The sequence below is a fragment of the Mesoplodon bidens genome, assembly GCF_964165515.1.
Source record: "Mesoplodon bidens genome assembly, chromosome: X".
NCBI classification, from domain to species: Eukaryota; Metazoa; Chordata; class Mammalia; order Artiodactyla; family Ziphiidae; genus Mesoplodon; species Mesoplodon bidens.
This window is the reverse complement of record NC_138163.1, coordinates 2166477-2190214: the sequence shown is the minus strand read 5'-3', so window position 1 is coordinate 2190214 and position 23738 is coordinate 2166477. Positions and strand designations below refer to the sequence as shown.

The 23738-nt window shown below is 47.3% G+C and overlaps 1 protein-coding gene across 1 annotated transcript; it reads right to left on the bottom strand.

Annotated features, from left to right (window-relative positions):
- Positions 1–252: 252 nt before the first annotated feature.
- GABRE (gamma-aminobutyric acid type A receptor subunit epsilon) lies at positions 253–18142 on the bottom strand (the record flags this gene model as incomplete). The annotated part of the gene is made up of 9 exons (XM_081222514.1): positions 253–1198; positions 1479–1678; positions 1796–1948; positions 6022–6159; positions 7522–7604; positions 8343–8563; positions 12917–12984; positions 13427–13647; positions 18087–18142. The coding sequence occupies 9 exons, from the start codon at positions 18140–18142 to the stop codon at positions 830–832; spliced, it is 1509 nt and encodes a 502-aa protein (XP_081078640.1). The 3' UTR covers positions 253–829.
- Positions 18143–23738: the final 5596 nt, after the last annotated feature.

The window sequence follows — 23738 nt, the reverse complement described above, 5'->3', positions numbered from 1 at the left end:
AAGTCACTGGGAAAGTTACAGAAAGAGTCACAGGGGTCAAGGAGGAGGAAGAAGGTGGCATAAAAAGCAGGGGGTCATTAGTATTATCACACACGAAAATAGATACCCACTGGATGCAAGGCATTGAATTGGTACTGCAGATGAGGAATGAAGGCCAGCGGGGAAGGGAGATGGAGATGTCACAGCAGCAGAGGGAGGGATACTGTCCTCAATTGCTGACTCCCCTCCTCCTAAAGGGTTAATGCCAGTGTCCATCTATGTGCAGGGGAAGGGAGGGCAGGGAGACAGAATCAAGAATATAATAATCTGACTTAAGGATGGGGATTCCCTCCTGCTGTTAACACTGCTGCCCAGCATCTTAAGGAGGTGTCAGGAACAGGCAAGTAGCTGGTCTGTGCACTTTGAGGCTGAGGCCAGAGCTGGGCCTGGAGCACCACAAAGGCAGTACTGGGTTTCTGGGAAAAGGCAGTGGGTGTTAGCCCTTTTGGGAGATAGCTAATCCACTCATACATGGACACCATCTTAGGGAGCTGGTCACTGAGAGCCTACCTTTTGAAGCCTGAGCATCATAAATGCCCCTTGAGGAACAGAGAGGGGGTTCATTTTACTTGAAATGGGCTGCTAAGGAGATTCAGTGAATGGGCCAGGTAGGGGAGGGGGCCAGCAAGGACCAATTCCCTGCGGGCTTCTATTTGGGCAAGGGGGAAGGAAAGACACTCTCTAGTTGCTCCTGCTGCTGCTGCTGTTACTTCCCCCCAACTCCCTAGGCAAAGGCTGTGGGACCTCCTGGGGAACTGGGGAGGCTTCCCCACAGGGTACCAGCTGGTACCTACAGGTTAAGGCAAACAAGCCAGTAGAGCACATTGAAGAAAAAGAAGGTGACTGGGAAAATCACTCGCGAGTAGTTATCAAGGCGGTAGACATGGATGAAGAGGTGGCCCTGCTGCCAGGTGCTGCCCTCACAAGTGGGGACCATGCAGCAGTACTTCTCGCACCACTTGCAACAGCCACCAGGGCGAGGGGTGCTGCCTGGCCTGACGGACTGCCGGGCTGGGCAAGATGGGCCCTCCTCTTCCTCACTCTCCTCTTCCTCACTTTCCTCCTCCTCCTCGGGGTCCTCAATGTCGCACACAAAAGCTTCCGGATGCTCGATGACACGGACACGGGAAGGGGTTGGGTCATGTGCATGGGCACGAGGCTGAAAGGAACAAGGGAAGAAGTCAGAACAAGGCAAGGGAAGGTGAACCAAGCCTAGGTGTTGCCTCAGGGTTTCCTGGAGATTCCGTCCTTGGCGCACTGTTTCTTGCCCCCCAGAATTCCCACCATCACATCAGAAAGTTTACTCAACTCCCCCCAAAGCCCCAGGTTACCCCCATCACTTGGTGAGCTGGCCACCCACGTGTCATGAGTCCTAGTGCCCTCACTTGCATGCCTCCGTACTCCAAAGCCTTGCCACCACTCCCATACCCAGCTCATACATGGCGAAGTTTCGGAGAACCACGGGGTGCTGTTCGGTTGTAGGTCAGGAAGTTGAGCACAGCAAACTCCATCAGAGCACAGAAGCAGAAGATGAAGCAGATCGCAATATAGAAATCCAAGGCTGTGATATAGGAGACACGTGGGAAATTCTTCCGGGAAAAGGTGCCCAAAGTGGTCATGGTGAGTACAGAAGTGATCCCTGTGAAAGCACAGGAGTGGAGGTGGGCGGAGCTACTGCTCTATATATTACACTTTGGAAAGGACCCCTGAAAATGCAGTTCTGTGCCTCATGTGTATGCCCACCTTACCCACTTACCTAAAGAAGTCCTGGCTGGAGCACAGTCTTTCTTGATCCAAAAGGAAATCCAGGAGATCATCGTGGTCACAGAAGAAGGAACATAGTTTTGAAAGGCCACAAAGCCAAACCTCCTGCTCACGTTGAAGAAAAGCGTCATGACTACATAATCGCCTGGAAGATATTTAAAAAATATCACTTCATTACAGCATTGCCATGAGGGTCTCCCACACGCAAGACATGCATATTAAGGGTCCTATTGTTCAGCTCATGGGATGCCCACCACGGTCCTAGGATAGAGGCACATTAATCCAATGCCACACACGGAGGATCAGAAGAAGCCCGAGAGAAGACTCACAACAAGACCCATGGTCAGTTAAGAGCTAAGCCAGGGCTAGAACCTTAATAACTTCTTTCTCAGTTTGCTGTCCCACATCCCACATCTGTCTTACCAGGGTGGGGGGCAGAATAGTCAAATGAAAGCAGTAAAATCAGTTAGGCTTCTAGATATCAGGACCACACAGCTAATGTCCAGATGGCTGACTGAGGCCTTTACAACCACTGAGGTGCCATATCTAGTCTGCAGAATCATTGTCTTATATGTGCACTACTGGCCCTTACAATGTATACTCTCAGGAGATGAATTAAAAGTGATCTGTGGTGGGGGAAGCACAGAAGCTATTCAGCTTCCTTCCTATACATTCATATGCTGGTGAAATGCCTTAGTTAGCACTGTTCCATCAATGGCCAAAAGAAATCATTTGCCTACCCCAAACCTCTGATGGTTCCCTGCTCCACAGGAGCTACAGAATCAAGTCTACACTCTGTAATCTGACGCTAAAGGCTCACCACAACCTGGCTCCAACTGACATCTTACACGTACACCCTACTCTAAGCTAACCCCATCTGCTCAGATTCCCTGAGATATCATGCATATATTTGTATCAATATTCAAACCCTGGACTCCCTGTTCTTAGTCTATTACCCTAGCCCAAATTGAGTGTTTCAAGAAAATAGAAGAATTAGTTGAAAGTGAAAATTTCAGTCAGCCCTCTAGATGTCAGGTCTGCAGAGTATACATCCACAAGGCAGACTGAGGTCTTCGCATTCATTGGGTATCATGTCCTTGATGTTGGCTCTCAGCCTAGATAGTGATGGCTCCTACAGGACCTGATGACAACCTATATCTACAGTTGGCATCTTCTACTGTACATTTCATGTTGCTTATACTCTGACACACCCATCCCAAACACTGCATGCTCACCATGACTCCAGGGATTTTGGAGTCTTTTCTGAGGCCAGAATATCCCTTTTTGCTCTCAACATCATGTTGGATTTATAATAGTTCAAATTCTGGCTCCTTAGTGAAGCTAAGCTCCAACTTTCCACCTCAGTGATGCTGTAGAATTCCCTGGCCTTGAGTTAGGTGGGTTTTTAAACCCCTTCACGGCAGGGCTCATCTGAGCCCTGTTGCTACACTCCTGCCCATCCATGCACAGCACAGCCTGGAACCTAGCAGATGCTCAACAACTCTTGCTACTTCCTGGCAACAGCTTTGTAAGGCAGACTAGAACACTAACCTGTCCATGTGTCTTCCTATTTTAGAAAATAGATCACCTGCCCAGCAAGTCTGGGTATGTTGGGACTGAATGAGAAGAGCAGCCTTTCCTACTCACCTTGTCAGCACTGACACTCAAGGGGCAAGACTTCTCAGAGTCTTCTGGAAAAAGGCAAGGAAGTAGCCTGGGGTCAGTTGAATACCTGTGTCCAGAATAGTAGCTTTGTGGAGAGAACTCCTCCTCCAGGGCTGCTGCAGGGACCACTCGCACTTGTCTACTAGCCAGAATGTATTTATCAAGATCCTAGCTCCCTTGTCCTGGGGTCTTGACTGCAATTTAAGACAGCCCTACTCAGCTACAACCACTCCCCGCAAAACTTTGCTGAGTTTATATATTCTTGTTACAACAAGATTTATTATTCTATCAGCTTTTTCTATTTTTATTTTATTTATTTCAGCAAAGAAGAACCTTCTCTACTTGTCAAGAGATGGGAATTTGTCTTTTAAGGCCAAGTGAAGGATATTAACACACACTTTCTTATTTCTGAGGAATGGAGGAGTATGGGTAAGGGAAAAACAGATACCTGGGGTTAAGGAGCCAAAGGGGGAAAAAGCTAAAGATGCTTTCTGCTCTTATCTGCTTTAGCCAGACCACAGTTGGTCACTGCACTGTCAGAGGAACACAATCAAAAAGACTGTGTCCAGAGGACTGAGACTAGAAGGATGAGTGGAGCCAAAGCTTTGAAGAACAAGGGGGAAGAAAAAGAGCTACAGTTGTATAGTCTATAAAAGAATATGACCCAGGGCTGGAACCATAATACTAGTTCTTTTATCTTGACCCTGGGGAAGACTGACTGGACTTACTGTAAGCTCAGTATTTGTAGGGAAAAAGAACTAAGTCTAATGGGTGGAAGTTCCAGAGACTCCAATTTCAGATGAACAGGGAGATTTTTCTGATGAACAGAATTGTCTAGAGAAGGAAGAAACTCCCTTGCGAGAAAGCAAAATCCTAATCAGGGGTAAAATTCTATCAAAAGCTCAACAGCCAACAGTGAAAGATGACTCACTCACTGGGGGCAAGGCTGGACTCTCTGAATGCCTCCTGAAGCAGGGATTCTCTGGTTGAAGGCCCAAGGTGGCCATAGTAGCATGCTACCACTTCATTCTGAACCCTTAGGAGCTGAGGGCATAAGTCTGTTCCAGATGGAGAGAACTGCCCAGGGAATGACTGAAAGAGTTTGGGTTCAGTCCCAAAGATAACTATGATACTGAAGAAACCATGATTCAAGATCAACTCATCTCTAGCAGAAGAGAAGGAAGCCCTTCTCCTTTCTCCCAAGAACCCTCTTCTCTCCCAAGGAGGACTGGTGCTTACCTATTGTCATTGCTTTGGTGATGATGCTGGCTCGGGGGCTTTGTAGTCACTAGGGCACCATTTTGAAACAATGCACAACCATCTACTAAACGGAACCACTAGTGACTTGAAAGCCCCTGGGCCTTGTCTCCTCTGCTGCTTTTTGATGATGGGTCCCCAACCTGTCTGGGGAAACTGAGGTGCAGAAAGGCAAGAGGCATGCCAATGGTTAGCTGGCAGAAGAGCAAGGGTCCTAAGTCAAAGGTAGTAAAATTGTTTACCCAGAGCCCCCAAGGAAAAGGAAAGCATTTGTAAAGCAGCCCTCTGCCCCTGCCTAGTGCTGTGCAAGCAAAGCTCTAGCCGGATGAGCATGAGCTATCCCTCACCCAGTGACCAATTCAACAAGTAAAGAAAAAGCAGATTTTCCGCCTAGCCACATGGAAGCAAAGCAAGACGCTTCCCATGGCAAATGGCTGGTTGAGTGACTGGTTCCATCCGTATTCTGGAAACGATGAGGGCAGTGCCGCCACTGCCCTGACTTGGTCAGTATGTGTGAAGAGGGTTTCCAGGGCTGCTCTGGGAGCAACGCTAGGGAGGTCCCTTGGCTCCTCATTCAGATCACCTAGGAACACAAGCAAAGACACTCACACCTAATTGGGAGCTAAAGTTTAAGAGACCCAGGACCCTCCCCTTTAGTCCTTGTTAGGGACAAGGTCAGAAAACCAGTGATCACCACGTCCACGTTGAATCCACCATGAAGTCTTTCACAGGAATCTGTGTGTATCAGACCTGCTCCTTTAAAATAAATGTTGATATAGCAGCCACTGTAGCTGCTGAAACCTCCTCCATATTACCCCAGCCCTCACCTAGCTGATGACACAACTCAAGCCTCCACCTCCCATTAGGAAGGACTTTGCATCCCACTCAACTAGAACCACTTGGATTGCTTCTGAGTATGGAGAAGTCACATGACCTCCATTTCCCAAAGTCATCCAAGTAGGTCAGTTGTAACAAAGACTTCGAAACTGAAGGGTCTGCATGACAAACCTAGTTGCAAATTCTGACAGCAATAAAACTTAGTCTACTTACCTACCCTCTCCGGGGCTTGGCAAAGCACTTACTTCTTTGCAGATGAGACTGAGATGTAGTTACAAAGTCTCAGTTTCCTCTGCAAACAGTTGTAAGTGCTTAGCATTTACAAAACAGGAGCCATGTTCTACAGTATTTTCATGGGATGATTACATAAGCATTTGGATGAATGGATGCCCACCTCCAGTCATCCCTACCACCCTCCTGGGCCTCTGCTGCCTAGCCTTGGCTCAAAGGCACACTTACCAGCTACGGTTGTGATAGTTTCAGTCGTGTTGCTCACTGCTATAAAATCAAACTGGAAGAGCTTCCAGGAATTACTCTCATTGATTTCAAGCTTGAAATTTTCCCACTTGTAGATGATCTCATTCTCAGGATAGGAAACTGTAAGGCAACGTGGGAAGGAGAGTCATGTGAGACTGGGAAGCCCAGCTGAGGTCTCCACCAGCATGGTGTCTGACTCTGGCCTCACCAGCTGTGGGACCTTACCTCTCTTACCTCATTGCTGAAGTCCATCCAATAAGTGCATTTACTGAGCATTCCTCAGTACGACGCCCTGTGCTGGACATACAGAGACAAGCAAGGCAGGAGCCCTGCTCTCAAGCATTCACATTTTATTGAGTAAGACAGTAAGTACACATCTGTAATTGTTGTAATACCTCTGAGAAGCTTCCGCCCGTGGGAGAGTGTGGAAACAAAGAAGGGAAAGATCAGTTGCGGACACACCCAGAAAAGATTCCAGAGAGCTGGTGACATTCCCAGTAAGTCTTAAAAGTCCAATATAAACATTTTCTGTATGGATGAGGCTGAAGGGGTGAGGAAGGTGTTCTATGCACAGAAAGGTGAAGATGCCTGATGTATTATGGAAATGTCAAAAGTTCAGGATGGCTAGCCCACAGAGGATGGATGAGGTATGTAGGAGTAGATAGCACGGGCCAGGTCATGAAGGGCCTTGAGGGCTATTCTAAGCAATTTGGAATGGATCGATGAGAGTTCAGGAAGGATTTGAAACTAAGAAGTGACCTAGTCTAGATGATGCTTCAGCTAGGTCACTCTAGTTCTTATACTAGGATGGCCTGTTGTCAGGGAGACCAGTTATGGGAGGCCAGTTCAGTAACCCGGGCACAATAAAATGAATGAAGGCAGGATTCGAAGCTGTGGCAGTGAGAATGCAGAGAAATAGGATCGACAGAGATTCGGGAGGGAACACCAACAGGATGTGTTGATTGAATAGATGAGGAGGTGAAGGAGAAAGAAGCATCAAAGTTCTTGGCTTGGACAACTGCGTGGGTGATGGTGCCTTTCAATGAGACAAATGGGAACACAGAAGCAACACATCTGTCTTGGGGGTAGAGGTTCGGTGGAGATCATATATTTAGTTCTGGACATGTTCGGCTTCAAAGTGAAGATGTTGCAAAGTCCAAGTGGAATATGACAAAGACCTAAACCAAGGAAGTAGTGACAGTGGAGATGGAGAGCAGACATACTTGAGATACACTTCAGAGGCCGGTGACTGATTTGAGGTGGGGTGGACAGGAGAGGAACGAACCCAACGTGAAGCCCAGTTTAAGCAACACAGTATTGTTAGCAGGAAAGGAGGTGAGGATGGATTGGGAGGCCCTGGACAACTTTGGCACCATCTTAGGGGAAAAAGCAGAGGCAGAAAAATGTAAAGGGAAAGGATGAGAAAAAGAAGGGGCCCAGCATGATGACTCTGGGGCCCCAGAAACCTAAGAAGGTACTCACAGCTAGAGAAAGACAGAGGGCAAGAGTGAGAATCCATTGGAAATTTGAGCATGTGGAGTGAGCATCCAGCATCAATGGTCATCCTGGAAGGGAGAAAGGAGCCTCATTAGGCTGACCCTGAACACTCAGGTATCCACCCAGCTTGGGCCTGGGGACCACCACCAATGTGTGGCAATGGTGGGAGCTGAGACAAAGAGCTCAAAGGAAAGACAAAAAGAGAGGAAGAACAGCTTGGAAATACCTGGCTACCCTGGTCTCCATCATCAGAGAAACGTATGGACTAACTTAGATGGACTTTTGCTTCTTGCCCATCCCACCTTCAAGGACCTGCCAACACTCTCCCACTGTTTATTGCCTCCCTGCAACCTTATCACCTGTACACAACCTTTCCCAGCCAGGCATTCAAGTATCCAGCCTGGTCTTAGGTATCTTTCCAACTGCTGTGTTGCTGCTCCGCCTGGACAATTCCACCACTGTGGACGTGTCTTTACATCCAGTGCCCACTTGGGGTGGAACTGTCCACACAACGCAGTCACTGTGCTACATTCTAGTTGGGGGAGCTCTGGACTTGGAGCCAAGTAACTAGATATCAGTCCAAGCTCTGCTACAAACTTGGTGTGTGGTCTCAAGCAACATCTTTCTATTTTGAGGCCTTAGTGTGTGTGTCAGTACATGAGGGGATTGAGCTCATGGTCTAGGAAAGCTGGAGGGGCCCTTAGAAGTATCATTCAGGATGAAACCTCTGCCCATGTTTCTTTGGCAAGAATTCTCAGGAGGGGAAGAAGGGTCTCAAGAGGCAAGACTCCAGAGGCTTGACATACCTGATTGTGTACAACACTTTGCCATCCTTGTGGATGCGGACCATCTGGTTGGGCATGGTGATCGAATGCTCTTGGGTCCTCTTAGAATTCCTAAAAAAGGTGTCTGGGATCCATAACAGGCTCACCAAGTTGCCATTCAGAACAAAGCTTTCAAAGCTGCCATTGAAACGAAGGCGTTCATCATACCAAGTCTGGTAGAAGGTGATGTCAATGGTGTATTCCTGGTGGCAAGGATAGAAAAGCACACATTTGGGGCTGTGCAGGCAAAGAACATTCCCATGCCATCCTGTGATGGGCCTATCAAGTAGATAGGGACCCACTTAGGTTTGCACAGAGGAAAACAGCATGAGTTTGGCTGTAGGATGTTTTCTATTTCCAGGTATTCCCAAAAGAAAAAAAAAACATTCCTGAATGAAGAACAATCTGGGAAGATGCATTTAATCCAGAAACACACAGGTGATGGCGGCTTAATTGTACAGGCTTGGCTCATCACGTCACTACTCCCTTGTAGCAGGCCAACACCCTCTCAGCCCCCATATTTCCATAGAAAATCAAAGATCTCAGGTCAAAATCATTGTAAACATTTACAAACACACACACTTTTGATTGCATACAGTGAAGTTGCCCCTTTCAGCTTTTATTTGGGGAGCACAGATGTTAATTAACCCCTGATTATTTGGTCTCTAGATATTGAATAGCTCATAAATTATTTTTTTGAAGATAAGGATTCAATTTAATAAAACTTTACCACTCACAGACATGCAGAGGGAGGTAGTCTGAGGTTTGAGTAGCAACTAATTAAAGAAATTTTAAGGGATTGTAGTATTTAACCAAAACATTTACAGTCAGCCCCTGTATCTGTGGGTTCCACATCTGCAGATTCAACCCCCCCCAAAAAAAAATTCCAGAAAGTTCCAAAAAGCAAAACTTGAATTTGTCCCTCACTCGCAACTATTTACACAGCATTTACATTGTATTCGGTGTCATAAGTAATCTAGAGATGATTTAAAGTTTACAAGAGGACGTGCATAGGTTATATGTAAATACTACACCACTTTATATATGGGACTTGAGCATCCTCAGATTTTGGTATCTGTGGAGGGTGGGAGGTGTCCTAGAACCAATCTGCAACATATTCTGAGGGAGGATTGTACTGAGAGTTTTCTATGTACCAGACACATGCTATGTGAACAAAATTCTCATGATTGGACTCTCAAGAAGCTTACAATTCTCATTAGCCTATAAATTATTAAACATCAAAAAGAACGTTTAATAGCAAGAAGCATGAGAAGCTAGAAATCTCACCACTGGTATTGAAGAGAGAAAAAACAGACTGTAATAAATTGCAAGCAGCTGGAACAGCAAGTACCAGAACTATGCCAAGGTAGAACCTTGAGGGCTAGGCCAATCTCCTTTATTTTAGAGGTAGCAACACTGAGGCTCAGAGACAAAGGAGCCTGTTCAACGTCAAACAGTTAATGGGAACATACTGGCTCTGATGCTCAGAGCACCGTTAACATGGCCTTGCCCTGGGACAACCGTCACCCATCTTCCTCTCCAGTGCTTACTTCACTTGCTCCAAGAATCCCTTTAGGATCAAGGTCCAGTTTTCCTCTGCAGGACCCCTAGGTCTTTCCCCTGAGTTATCCTGCATCAAACAATGAACACCAACCAGAAAACCACAACCTGGGAGGCCTGTAGAGCCCTCAGGGTGGGGATGCAGAGGGTCAATACAATCCCTGCTTGCCTTTGCTGATCAGGCCAAAAGGTGGTGAGAGTCACTGCAAAATTGCAGGGAGCCAGACCCCTAGGCCGAGAATGTTCCCTGGAGGAGTCCAGAGCATCACACAGAAAAAAGCTGGCAGCCTGGCTACCATTCACATGGGAGCCCCCAGCCCTGCCCTGCCCAGCCACACCGGCCTTCACAAGTGGCCTTCAGCGTGGCTCTGCAGTCCTAAGTGGCTGGCACTTCCAAATTGGCCTACAGAACTTCTGGGTAGCCAGAGGAAGCCTTCCCCTCTACAATCCACGCCTGGCTCCTGCTCTATGTTAGAGTGTTTCAAATGAGCATTTAATTTCTATTTAACAAGATTCCAATTGTAACTTCACTACACATCAACTGATAACTAACGGTTCAGTTTTTCCCCAGTTTGACAAGGGGGCTTGTTTTCTCTCCCTGAGGACAAATTCTGTGCTCTACACAACCTCTGATTGACTGAAGGATGTTGGAACTCCTCCTCACCAAGCACTGGACTCTACAGAATCACCAGAGAAAAGTAGCCTGTACAAGGACTGGGACCTCCCACAGCTTTAAAGAACTATTTGGAACTATGTAGAAGGCCAGACTTCTCCGGGAAATTTAATACCACATGAGTGTTTGGAATGTTCTAAAGGCACTTGGCCCAGGCAATAGCACTATGTTACCGGCCAAAGAAAATCAAATTGTTGGCTCCTCTTTGGACCAGCTCTGTGTTGCATGCCAGGTTCGGTGACTGCTGGGTTATTAAACTGTATCTCTCAGGCTTGTCAGGTATCATCACTTCAGGTGAGACCAATGCTGCCAACATTAGTAGGCATAGAGCAAAGAGGGATAGGGTATTCAGCTACTGTGAGTGGGGCTGCTGCTCTGCTGCCACACAGGCTCTTGCAAATGATAGAAATAGGTTTCCCAAAATTATATCTTATGCAAATAGCAAGGAGATTGTACACAGATTTTCTACTACTCTTCAGACCACTTTCTCCATCCCCCCACCAACGATCTAGAAGTTCCCTTTCCTATTAACAGTAAACAGTGGCCATGATGGTGGACCAGAAGAACTCAACCTCTGGCTCAGAACCCAGCGTTTCTTAGTTTATCAACAATTTTAATCAAACTGATTGCTAAATTCATACTCACTTAGTGGTAAGCACATTGATAACAGCAAGGAGTAAATCTGACATCAAGGGAAGAGGAAAAAAAGAGCTTTAAAATGTCAACAGAAACTCAAAAAGATCTGTCTCCTCTCACGTTTCTCTTCTTCCTTGTTATTTCCCAAAAGTTTACGGCTTCCATCTTCAGCAGTTTTTCTCATGCTCTTGCTCACTCTAAGGGAAGCCACCTGCCACATTGTGAGCTGTCCTGTGGAGAGGGCCACGTGGCAGGGACTGTGGAAGGCCTACAGACAGCAGCCAGAGAAGAACTGAACCCTGCCAACAACTACGTGAGAACTTGGAAGTGGATCCTCCCTTAGTCGAGTCTTCAGATGAGACCCCAGCCCCAACTGACACCTTAACTGCAGCCTTGTGAGACCCTGAAACAGAGGACCCAGCTAAGTCATGCCTGGATTCCTAACCCACAGGAGCTGTGACCTAATGACTACTGGTCATTTTAAGACACCGTGCTTTAGGGTAATTTTTTTGCATAGCCATATATAAGTACATTGTACCTCAAGAACTAGGCAGCCAAACAAAGCATCACAGTGGGAAACCCCAGTCTTCCACTCAGCCTATGTAAACACCTTGATCTTCCATGAATGTTTACTTACCTATGAGTATTTATTTGCAAGTGCCATCTCAGAGCCTAGACTCTGAGCTCACCCACTCACATGGTGCTTCTTGGGTACCAGTGTGTATGCTAAAACTGTGTCTGACTTGAGCCAGGTCAAGGCTATGGCTATGATGGAGTTGGTTACCACAGCCTTCCTCATTATCAGGCTCCGCAGATGAAAGTAATATTTGCAGAACATCTTTTATAATTCGTCTGCTCAACTAATATATACTGGGTCCCTGACATCAAGAAACCCATAGTTGAGAGAGAAAGGCAGACAGAGTACATAATTACAATACAGTGAGGTAGAGAAGGTCAGGTAAACAAGTGTGATATAAGTTGAAGGATAAGGTAGAAAACTGGAACAATGCCATCCCAAACTGGAAATAGCTTGAACAAAGGCTCAGAGGTACAAGATAGCCTGGAAACACCTGTATGCTAGTGTGACTAGTGCATGTGGTCTCTAAAGGGGTGAAAAGAAATAACAATAGAGACCTGGGTTGGCTCTAGCCATGGAGAACCCTGACTGCTAGAGTGTGGGGTTGAACTTCATGCTTTAAGCAGGGTCAGGACTGCAGGAGGCACATCACTCAGGAGGCCAGGTTAGTAGGTAGATTGGGGGGTAGGCAGGGACCTTGTGTTTTGTGTATATCAAGTGGGAGATAATGGAGGCTAACTGGGGTCAGTAGTGACACTGGGATGACAGCAACAGAAAAGGACACAAGGAACTAGGGCAAAATTAGAGAAACACTCCTAGAGGAAGAGTTGGTAACTACAGGCTTATGTCCAAAAAAAATCATTATCAGAAGAAAAGAGCCATGCCACTGTGGTGTTTAAAGTTGCTTTATTATTTTTATTTTGAATGAAAGACAGGAAGATACAGTCAGGATTCTGAAGGTCCTCTTCAGGCAGCAAGGGACTTCTCCCTTTCAGCCTCCTTCTCAAGTCCATGTTGGTTAAAATCTCTCCTCCCCCAAAACTCTTGTTACAGCCACACAGAAAAAACAAGTATGTGAAAGCCCCACTATAATCAAAGCTCAGCACTCACCATGTCCAGGATAGAGATAGGCCCAAGGGTGTTGACAGAGAGCTCGACAGTGACCACAGTGGGCCTCTCTGTAAAGTAAGCAGAAGTGGCAGAGGTAAGTGTTAAACGGAAGCATGGGGCAGGGGAGGGTGTGGTCAGTGGGGAATAAAGGGGGTGAGGGTTGGACTACATGGTTTCAACATCTGATACCATTTCTTTCTTTATTCTTTCATGGCAAGACCCAATTCATAGACTGTTAAGAGCTGAACATACCTCGAAGGTCAATCACCTAGTCCAGTCATCTCTTTTTATAGTTGGACAAACTGAGGGTGAGAGAAGGGAAAAATCTAGTCCAAGGTCAATGGCATTGCTGAGACTGGAGTTGACATCTCTTACTTCGCAGGTCAGCAACAGTTGCTCCTGCCCACATGCAGGGCACTATCACCTACACCCCAGGGCCATTCTCCACACTTAGGCCCTCAATCCTCTTCCCCTCCGGGGTGGGGGGGGGAACTATGTTCTGCTACTCACCGCCAATGCCAGGGCGCAGTTTGTAGTCATAGTTATTCAAGATACCATCCAGGATTTCAGTGGCTGTTGGCATTTTGCCAAGTCTGTCATGGGTATCAATAGCAGTGGGCTTTATTTCTTCAGGGGGGAGTTCCTTATCAGGAGCCTGGGGCTTGGGGCCATAGACATCATCATCACTGGCAGAGGGTCCCTTCTCTGATTCAACATGAGGTCCTTCAATCCTAGAACATAAAAACAAACAAGTGAAGCTCTGTCCTCCGCTCCATAGGGGACCCAGCTGGTATCTCTTGGGACAGAAGCAAACCAAAATAAGCCTGCAACCCAGGGCATAGTTAAAGAGTGACTGGTAACAGTAAGTTAAGAGCCAGTAACAGATTATTCTTGTTAATTTCTTCTAAAGCTGCTGCTCTCTGGGAACTTCCCATGCTATCCTTTTTTTAAAAAAAAATTTTATTGGAGTATAGTTGCTTTACAATATTGTATTAGTTTCTACTGTACAGTAAAGTGAATCAACTATCCTTATACATGTAAGCCCTCTTTTTCAGATTTCCTTCCCATTTAGGTCACCACAGAGCATTGAGTAGAGTTCACTGTGCTATACAGCAGGTTCTCATTAGTTATCTATTTTATACATAGTATCAATAGCGTATATATGTCAATCTCAATCTCCTAATTCATCCCACACCCCTTACCCCCTTGGTAGCCATACGTTTGTTCTCTGCATCTGTTTCTGTATATCCTTTTTTTTTATGGTCATACTTTATTTTTAAAAAATCAATAACAAAAGCAAGTTCGAGATTTTAAAAGGATTTTTAACGTAAAATCAAGAAGGTATTGGTGTATGAGCTCTGGCCAATCAGCTGCCATTACTAGCCTTGGTCTTAGTCTGCCTGACTAGTGCCACCTGGGAGCAAAAATGGGCAGGCGGAGGGCCAGGATTGCTGAGGAATGCTCAGGAAAGCCACAGCACTCTCTCCCATCGAGGGCTAGAACACTGGGAAAATTCTGCATTTCTTTGCTTTTGGGATACTCCATTGCATTGGAGTTGGGGGCTGGGGGTAGGGGAAGCTCTGAGCACTGAGAAAAGACAAAGACTGTCATTCAGGAAATAGATGGTCAACAGGAGTCCAACCTGAGTGCCACAGCCATGTACCACAGCCAAAAAATAATATAAAGAATTAAACTAAAATTTTTTTAAACTTAAAAAAGCCATCTGCTAATGTATGAAGCTCACCAATGGTGTTAGAAATCAGGGCCATGCTACCTTTGCTGGGAGGCAGTGAGGAAGGGGGCACCAGGGGGTGTCTTGATACCGTGTGATCATTTTCTGACAACTCATCAGCCATGCACTTATGATCTGAGCACTTTTCTGCATATATATGCTAATTCAGTAAAAAGTATTTTGAAATCTGCAAATATATGGACCTTATTTGAATCCTGATTTTAAACGGCAAACCATAAAAAACAAAACAAACACAACACAACAAAAATATATTTATGACACAATAAGGGAGATTTGAGTACTGATTGGTTAGTTTCTTCAGCATGAAGAAGTTATTCTAAAAATTTTGGTGTGATAGTGGTATTTTATTATGTTTTTGAAGTCCTTATGATTAGAAATACATACTAAAATAATTGCATATGAGATGATATGATGTCTGAGATTCGCTTTAAAAGAATTTAAGCTGGAAGTGGAGAGTGGGTGGGATACAGAGAAAATAAGACTGGCTATGAGTTGATAATTAATGAGGCTGGTGATGGGTACATGGAGATTCACTCTACTGTTCCCTGTACTTTTATATGTCTTTGAAAAAAAATTATAATTAAAAGCTTTTTTAAAAGCCATCATCAAAATTAACCTGTGATGTTGGAAGGCAGGAGAGTGTTTTCCTTTGGGGAGGAGGGTGTACTTGGAGGGGGAATGTGGTGAAGCTTGTGAGGGGTGGGGGAGTGGACTGGCAATGTTCTATTTCCTGGTCTAGGTGCTGGTTACATGGGCATGTTTACTTTGTGAAAATCTACTCCTGATTTTTACACTTTTATATTCTGTCATACTTCCAAAATGATTTTATTTTTACAAAGGCAATCAGACAACTTGCTTCTTCAAATAAGGGGTTAACAGGGCAGGAGATGGGGGCATGGTCTCTGTACTGAAGACCAAGGAACTGCCAACTTGAGCAGCAAAATGCGTTTTCCTGCAGTATTTCAAGCTCTTAGAATTGCTTAACTGGCATGCAGATGTGCCAAGTCTATGCCATTTCTTATGTCTGAAGTGGCTAATTCCCACTGTGGGCAAGGGAAGAACTGGGCTTGGGAAAAGCAGTTTCCATTTCCAAATATCATATCCAGAGATGTCCTCTTTCCCTGAGGCTTTTCCCCCAGTCCTCTGCGTAGATCATGCCAGCCACCGTGGGAGGGGAGGAGGGAGAACTAGGGAACTGGCACCCTGCAAAATGAGTGACTTGAATGGGAGCAAGGCATGATCAGGACTGACACTGTTAGCCAAGACCACCCAAGAGCCTGCAATGACCCCCCCCTCAGAAGTCCAAAGCCAACAACAAAACCCCGAGGTTCAAGAGGCAAACAAACAAGCAAAGGCCCTAAGACCACCGGAGCCTTTCTGCTCCCAGACTACGTCTGCTATGAAAGTGAGATCAGAGGGTCTTGAGGTTGCTGTCATCCTACAAATAGCTTTTGTCAGTAAAAAACCTGCAAATGAACAACAACAAAAAACACCCTCATCCTGGGATCCTTGGGGTTAAGGAGCTGCTGACAATGTATACCTATCCTCAGCTAGCCATTAAGCCCACTTTCCAAGCTGGAAATAATAGAAAAGTGAAAATACTCATGCACTGGACTAGTGGGATCTTTCCATGGGGGCTTTTCAGGCATCCACAATCCTCTAGATGTGATGATCTAAGATGGAGGTGAATTTCTGCAACACCTCCCCCATGAGGATGCTCAGTCAACTAGCTGGGGAGAGGGAAGGGACCATGAGAAGGGCCACTGGATTGTTTTTTTTCCAAATCAGTCCTCTTTTTCGCCTTACAGATGGAGAAACTGAGGCCCAGATGGGGGGAAGGGCTGTGCCCAAAGTCACACAAGTGATTTTAAGCTGAGCCTGGACCAGAGCGAGGTGGTTCAAGGTGGCCCTTGCCAGCACACCCTGCTGCCACCTCCCCAGCACTTTAATGACATCACAGGTTGCCCTGCTGACACTGTCTGAACGTCAGTTACTGCAGCCCTTCCCCCTGGCTGGAAGGGCAGTTTCCATCACAACGGCCCCTCTTCTCTGCTGTTTTCCTCTCTGCTCCCTCTCCCTCCTTCTGCACCCTAGACCCCTCTTTTGCCCTAACCAGTCACCATGTCATCTCTCCCAACCAGTCCAATTCACATCTGGAGTGATGTGGATGACTGGAAATTCCTAGCACGCATTCAGAAATATTTACCAAGCCCCCTGATGAGGCCAGCCCCTCCACTCCCCAGTGCACCAATGAGTCAGCAGGGAGCCCCACAGCCCCTCCCTTGAGGAGCTAAAGCATTCTGGGGTGGGGAGAGAAGCCATCTCCCCTCTCCTCCTCCCCCAAACAGAAAAGCATGACAAGCCCAGTGACATGGAGGCTTCTAGAATGCTGGAAAGATCAGGAGGCTTAGGAACTTGTGACAGTTTGTGCCCAATCATCTCAAAAATATGAAGCAGTCATCTTTCACCCTCAAAAGCCAGAAATGCAGGGGACAACCTTCCTGGCAAAGTCCCAGGGCCAGAAGAAGGTGTGAGGGAAGCTGGCTGCTCAGGGGAAACCTGATGCTAGTCTTTGGAAAAGCGGAGTGGTATTGAAATGCAGGACCCAAACCACAGACCTAAGAGATGACCATTTCTGGCCTCTGGCTCCCATCTGCCCAAGACCCAGCAGGGTGTCTGGGGAGATAAGGGCGGAAGAGGGAAGCTGGCAGCAGAGGGGGGATGAGGTGGACAGCTGGGGTGGGAACTCTTAGACGAAACCAGGGCTCCTGCCTGGGACTGGCACCCAGAGGAGTGGTGGGAAGGGAAGTAAGTAAAGTCAGAGTTGTCTGGCACAGTGCCTGGTACTCACTAGGCGCGCAGGAAAAAAAAAAAATATATATATATATATATATATATATTTTTTTTTTTTTTTAAACGAGAGGACAGACTAGCCAACACTAAACATTTTAAGCGCAGTTTCCATCCACTGCCCGCACGACATTCTGGGCGCCACCTTCCCAAAGTCCCCCCAGTCCCCAGAAGCGCGAGCCTGCCCTGGCTGCGAGCCTCTTCCCACGAAAGGCTCAGAAAGGGAGGGACGTGCTCTCTCGTTCCCCGGCCGCCACGGTGGTTTGGAGAGCGGGAGTCCCGAGGGGTAGAGGGAGGGGGGACAGGAGCGGCCAGGTGACAGGCGTCCTGTCTTCCTTCCTGGGAGCCCCTTCAGGGGCCCAGGGAGCCCGTCCTAGGGGAAGCGGTGCGGAGGCTGGCCGCGCGCGTCGAGGGGACGTGGGACCAGGCTAGACCGTGCGGGGGCCAGGGGCAGAGTGGGCGCGGGGCTCGAGGAACACGGGCTGCGGGGGTCTCAGGAGCCGGCCTCGCTCCCGGAGAGAGGGAGCTGGGCTCGGAGGGCTCCTGGATCCTGGGTTGGAGACTTACCTCGACGGAAGGATTATGAACGTGCCCAGGAGGATCAGGAGAACTTTGGTCAACATCGTGGCGGGGACCGGCGCGACCACCTGTGCGGAGGTCGCTGCGCAAGGTCTGGCCGCACTGAGCGCGGTGTGGAGGGTTTTGTTGGGCTCCAACTTTCACTCCTCCCACTTGCCCCGCCCCACGCCCCCCATCCTGGCCCCGCCCCCTAAGCCCCGATGGAAATCTCCGACGACGTGTTTGCTGCTGCGGAGGGAGGGGTAGGCTCCGGGCGGGCGTGGGGAGGAGGAGGGAGAGGAGGAAAGAGCCCTGTCGCCAAGGACCCCGCCCCCCGCCCCCCGCCGCCACCACCGCAGCGCTGCCAGACAGCCAGGAGCGGGGGACGCGGGGGAGGGAGGAGGAGGCGAGCCTGCAGTGTGCGGGCCCCAGGCCGGGAAACCGGCGGCCCGCCGCTGCGGCTGGGAGAGAGGCTGCAGACTGGGCCTGGCAGGGGCAAGGTGGGGGGCTGCGACCCCCTCCAGCCCGCTGGTGCGCATTGGGGTCAGACTGTGGCTTCCAGCCCTTGGCTCCCCCCACCACCTGTTGCATCTCATCACTTTCCCAAGTCCCCTGACCTCTGAGATTTCCCCCACCCTCACTACACACCTTCCAGTCCTGCAGAGCACATCCTTTGGCATCCAAAGGAAGCTGAGTAGCTTAGCATCTTCCTTGGCACAGGGGAAAAAAAGAGACTTGGGGGTCTCCCCAGGAAGCTCTGATCTGAGTTACCAAACAGGCCATTTCCCCAGGTATTTAGGGGTGGGGGAGGGCCCACCAACAGAGGACCAGCCCAAGGCATTCAGGGTAGGACTTTCTCTGATCCCAAAGGAAACATTGACACAATGTGGCTCACAGTTCAGTCCAGGGGCCTGGGTGTGAGAGGGACCACCTGGGGTGGAGGGACCTTGGAAATCCTCTTTCCAAGACTGGCTGCCTATATCTTTCTGGCTCCTGGTGATGCCAGAAGTGAGAAGGCACTAGGGGTGGAGGTGGGGTGCAGGGGTCAGTGGCCCTATTCAGGGGGGACATCTCAAGTCTCAAGCATCCTCGGACTGCATCTTTCTTGCCTAGACGCTCATGATTCACTTCAGAGAAGCACTAGCAGCATCCTCACCTGTTGCTCTAGAACGGGCTGTGTGCATCCCAGCCCCCAGGACGGCTCCTTGGAGAGGCTTTGCTGTACCACGCTAATCTAATACACCCTCTCCATCACCCCACCCCCATCTCATCACTCTGCTTTGTCATCTTCACAACACTGCTCACTAACTGATGATTTTCTTGGACATTTCTTTGTGAGCTCGTTTATGGAGTAAGCTCAGTAACAAAAAAGAAAACCAAACCAAACCAAACAACGTGTCTGTCTGGATTTTTCACCATATCCCTGAAACTTAAGACGAGTTTTGGGCACACAGTGTGCACTCAACAAAGATTTGTTACCGGCCTGTGTGCAGCTGTGTGTGTCTAAGTGCCACTGAGTTCACTGGGATCCGGCTCCGTTCAGACTGTGCAAGAGAGAAGAAAAGACTGCAGGACACATTCAGGCCTCCTGTGTATATGCTTCCCAGCTGTGTGGCAGGGCCAGCCTCATGGGCATGTGGCCTGTTCAGCTCGACATGGCCCTGCACACAGAGGCGCCCCATGCTTTGTTTAATGCTTTGCTGTTACTCTCTTGAAATTCTTCATAATTTTTGAACAAGTGGCCCTGAATTTTTATTTTTCCCTGGGCCCTGCGAGTTAGGAGCCACTCTTGCCCTAGGTAAACATGCTACAGAGCAGGGAACAGGCAAATGCAGAGCATTCCTGAGCCTACTAGAAAGAGAAATCTGCCTTTTTGCCCAGCACCAGACTTCTGCAGAGAGAGGCGATTCTGCACTTACTGTAGCCAGCCTTGGACTTGAACTGTCTTAGATGCATGTCTTTTTCTCTACTGACACTGGAGCTCCAGGAGATGGAGGTTTGTCTGATTTACCTGTATTCCCCTGGGTTGAGTGCAGTGCCCAGTGACTGGCAAATTATATTTGCTGAATGAGTGACTGAATCCAGGCACCAAAAGAGGCAGACGGTTACAGCTTCCTCATCAGATGACCCACGCAGGGCAGCTTTCCCTTAAGGGTTGAGATTAATCACACTTCGCCATCTTCCTTATAAACCTCATCCACTGGATGACGGCAAGGACCTTTGGAGACTCTGGAGCCTTCCAAAAGGCAAGGCCTTTTAACTGTGTTGTGGTTCTCTGAGTATTTCTCAAGTGCTTGTCTATGCCAGGCCCTGGACTTGGTGATGGATGAATATACAGCAAGGCTTCGAACGCAGTTCTTGGCTCTCACATGTGTTTCAAGACAGGAGAGGGGATTTCTCTCAGAAATTACTAGTGCAAGTTAGGAAGTCATGATTGCCCTGGAGTTTCCAGGAAGATGGGCCTCCATCTGCCTGGGCAGTCCTGGAAGCTGCGTGTAGGTAGGAGGATCCTGCCCTTCATATGGACTTGAACTTTGCAGCCATGCATGGGTCTTACAGGCAGGGGTTCAGAGATAGGCACTCCAAGCAGAGATCCAGTCAAGGTGTTGAAATCAGAAATGCGTGGTGCCTAATAGAGAATAAGGAGGAGTTTGTGGGAGAGAAAGCTGGAGTGGGAGGTTGAATAGGCTAATACTGGGCCTTGAATTCCAAGCCAGGAACTTGCACTTGACCTTGTAGGCAAAGGGGAAGGTACAGAAGAGTTTTGAACAGGGACACTGCATGTCAGAACTGTTCTTCAGGAAGATCCCAGCAATCCCACTACTGGGCATATACCCTGAGAAAACCATAATTCAAAAACAGTCATGTACCAAAATGTTCATTGCAGCTCTATTTACAATAGCCAGGACATGGAAGCAACCTAAGTGTCCATCATCGGATGAATGGATAAAGAAGGTGTGGCACGTATAAACAATGGAATATTACCCAGCCATAAAAAGTAACGAAATTGAGTTATTTGTAGTGAGGTGGATGGACCTAGAGTCTGTCATACAGAGTGAAGTAAGTCAGAAAGAGAAAAACAAATACCGTATACTAACACATATATATGGAATCTAAAAAAAAAAAAGGTCATGAAGAACCTAGGGGCAAGATGGGAATAAAGACACAGACCTACTAGAGAATGGACTTGAGGATATGGGGAGGGGGAAGGGTAAGCTGTGACAAAGTGAGAGAGAGGCATGGACATATATACACTACCAAACGTAAGGTAGATAGATAGTGGGAAGCAGCCGCATAGCACAGGGAGATCAGCTGGGTGCTTTGTGACCACCTGAGGGGTGGGATAGGGAGGGTGGGAGGGAGGGAGACGCAAGAGGGAAGAGATATGGGAACATATGTGTATGTAGAGCTGATTCACTTTGTTATAAAGCAGAAACTAACACACCATTGTAAAGCAATTATACGCCAATAAGGATGTTAAAAAAAAAAAAAAGAAGATCCCTCTGGTGCAGGCAGGCAAGAGTGTTTTCAGGAAGAATAGACTGAAACCTCTTTTCTCTTAGAAAAAGGAGTTATAAGGGTCTGAATGAGATCAGAGCCACATGGATGGTTAGAAGGGAGGGAGCACCGTGCGGGAGGTTTAATTGACACAATTGATGGCTCATTAGATGGAGTAGGGGAGGAAGCGAAGGAAGGAGTGTTGCTGGAGAAGACATACGGTCATCCCCAGGTGACCAGGGTGGTGAACAGAAATAGAGAAGGCAGGAGGGGGAAGAGCTTTTAGTCATGGTAGTGAGAACAGACTGGCATTTTGCATTTCACTTTCTAATATTCCAAGAACATTAACATTTACTGTCTAGATATGTGTGTGTGTGTGCGTGCCTGTGCACACCCATGTGCGCGCACCCACTTCATCCTGGGTTGTTTGTACGCCAAATATGTCTCTCTTCAATTTGATATTCAAGCTGGATATAAACAAAAAAGCTAATATAGTAGCTGTATTTTCATCACTAAACCAAACTACCCATTGATCAGAATAGCTGTGAGCAACCCCTTTGTCAGTTGTGAATAATCACATTTAACAACCAACATCCAATCACATATGCCCTGCTATAAACGTGGTTTAGTGGTAAAACCAGAGCTTCTGGTCATAAAGTCTTTGTATTCCTGTGCTAGGTTGGCCCAAATTGTACCACATGCACAATGTGCTTTTCCTATTAGGCCAAGTGAGAAATACAGGCCCCGAGAAGCTGTGCAAGACTCTTAGCTTGTTAAGTATCTGGGCTTGCAGCAAGATTAAGATACCTGGGACATTGGGGGAGGCAAGCTGGAGAAAGAACTGTTACAGGAAAAAATGGGGCATGAGGAGAGGAGGGTCATATCCCAGGTCTTGAGAGAGTCCCTGGGATGGGCTGCCAAGTGAGAGTCCTTGGCTTCGAGCAGGAAAGAATTCAAGAGTGAGCCATAGTAAAGTGAAAGAAGGTTTATTTAGAGAGATACACACCTCCATAGACAGAGTGTGGGCTGTCTCAGAAGGCAACAGGCGGCCCCAGGTCATGGCGTCATCTCTTTGGAAAGTGAGAGAGCCCTGAGGTATGGGGGTGGTTAGCTTTTATGGGCTGGGTAATATCATAGGGTAACAAGTGGGAGGATTATTCTATCTTGGAGAAGGGGTGAGGATTTCCAGGAGTTGGGGCACCATTCACTTTTTGGACTATTTGGTCAGCCTCAGAACTGTCATGGTGACTGTGGGTGTGTCATTTAGCATACTAATGTATTCCAAAGAGCATATAATGAGCCTCAAGGTCCACCAGCAGTGGAATCTTCTGCCATCTTGGGCCCAGGAGGTTCTAAACGGTTTTTGTCATATCCCCTTCTTCTTAATGTTTGTCTCATTCATTTTTTAAAAACATCTTTATTGGAGTATAATTGCTTTACAATGGTGTGTTAGTTTCTTCTTTATAACAAAGTGAATCAGTTATACATATACACATGTTCCCATATCTCTTCCCTCTTGTGTCTCCCTCCCTCCCACCCTCCCTATCCCACCCCTCTAGGTGGTAACAAAGCACCGAGCTGATCTCCCCGGGCTATGCGGCTGCTTCCCACTAGCCATCTATTTTACGTTTGGTGGTGTATATGTGTCCATGTCACTCTCTCACTTTATCACAGCTTACACTTCCCCCTCCCCATATCCTCAAGTCCATTCTCTAGTAGGTCTGTGTCTTTATTCCCATCTTGCCCCTAGGTTCTTCATGACCTTTTTTTCTTTTCCTTAGATTCTATATATATGTGTTAGCATACGGTATTTGTTTTTCTCTTTCTGACTTACTTCACTCTGTATGACAGACTCTAGGTCCATCCACCTCACTACAAATATCTCAGTTTTGTTTCTTTTTATGGCTCAGTAATATTCCACTGTATATATGTGCCACATCTTCTTTATCCATTCATCCGATGATGGACACTTAGGTTTCTTCCATGTCCTGGCTATTGTAAATAGAGCTGCAATGAACATTTTGGTACATGACTCTTTTTGAATTATGGTTTTCTCAGGGTATATGCCCAGCAGTGGGATTGCTGGGTCATATGGTAGTTCTATTTGTAGTTTTTTAAGGAACCTCCATACTGTTCTCCATAGTGGCTGTATCAATTCACATT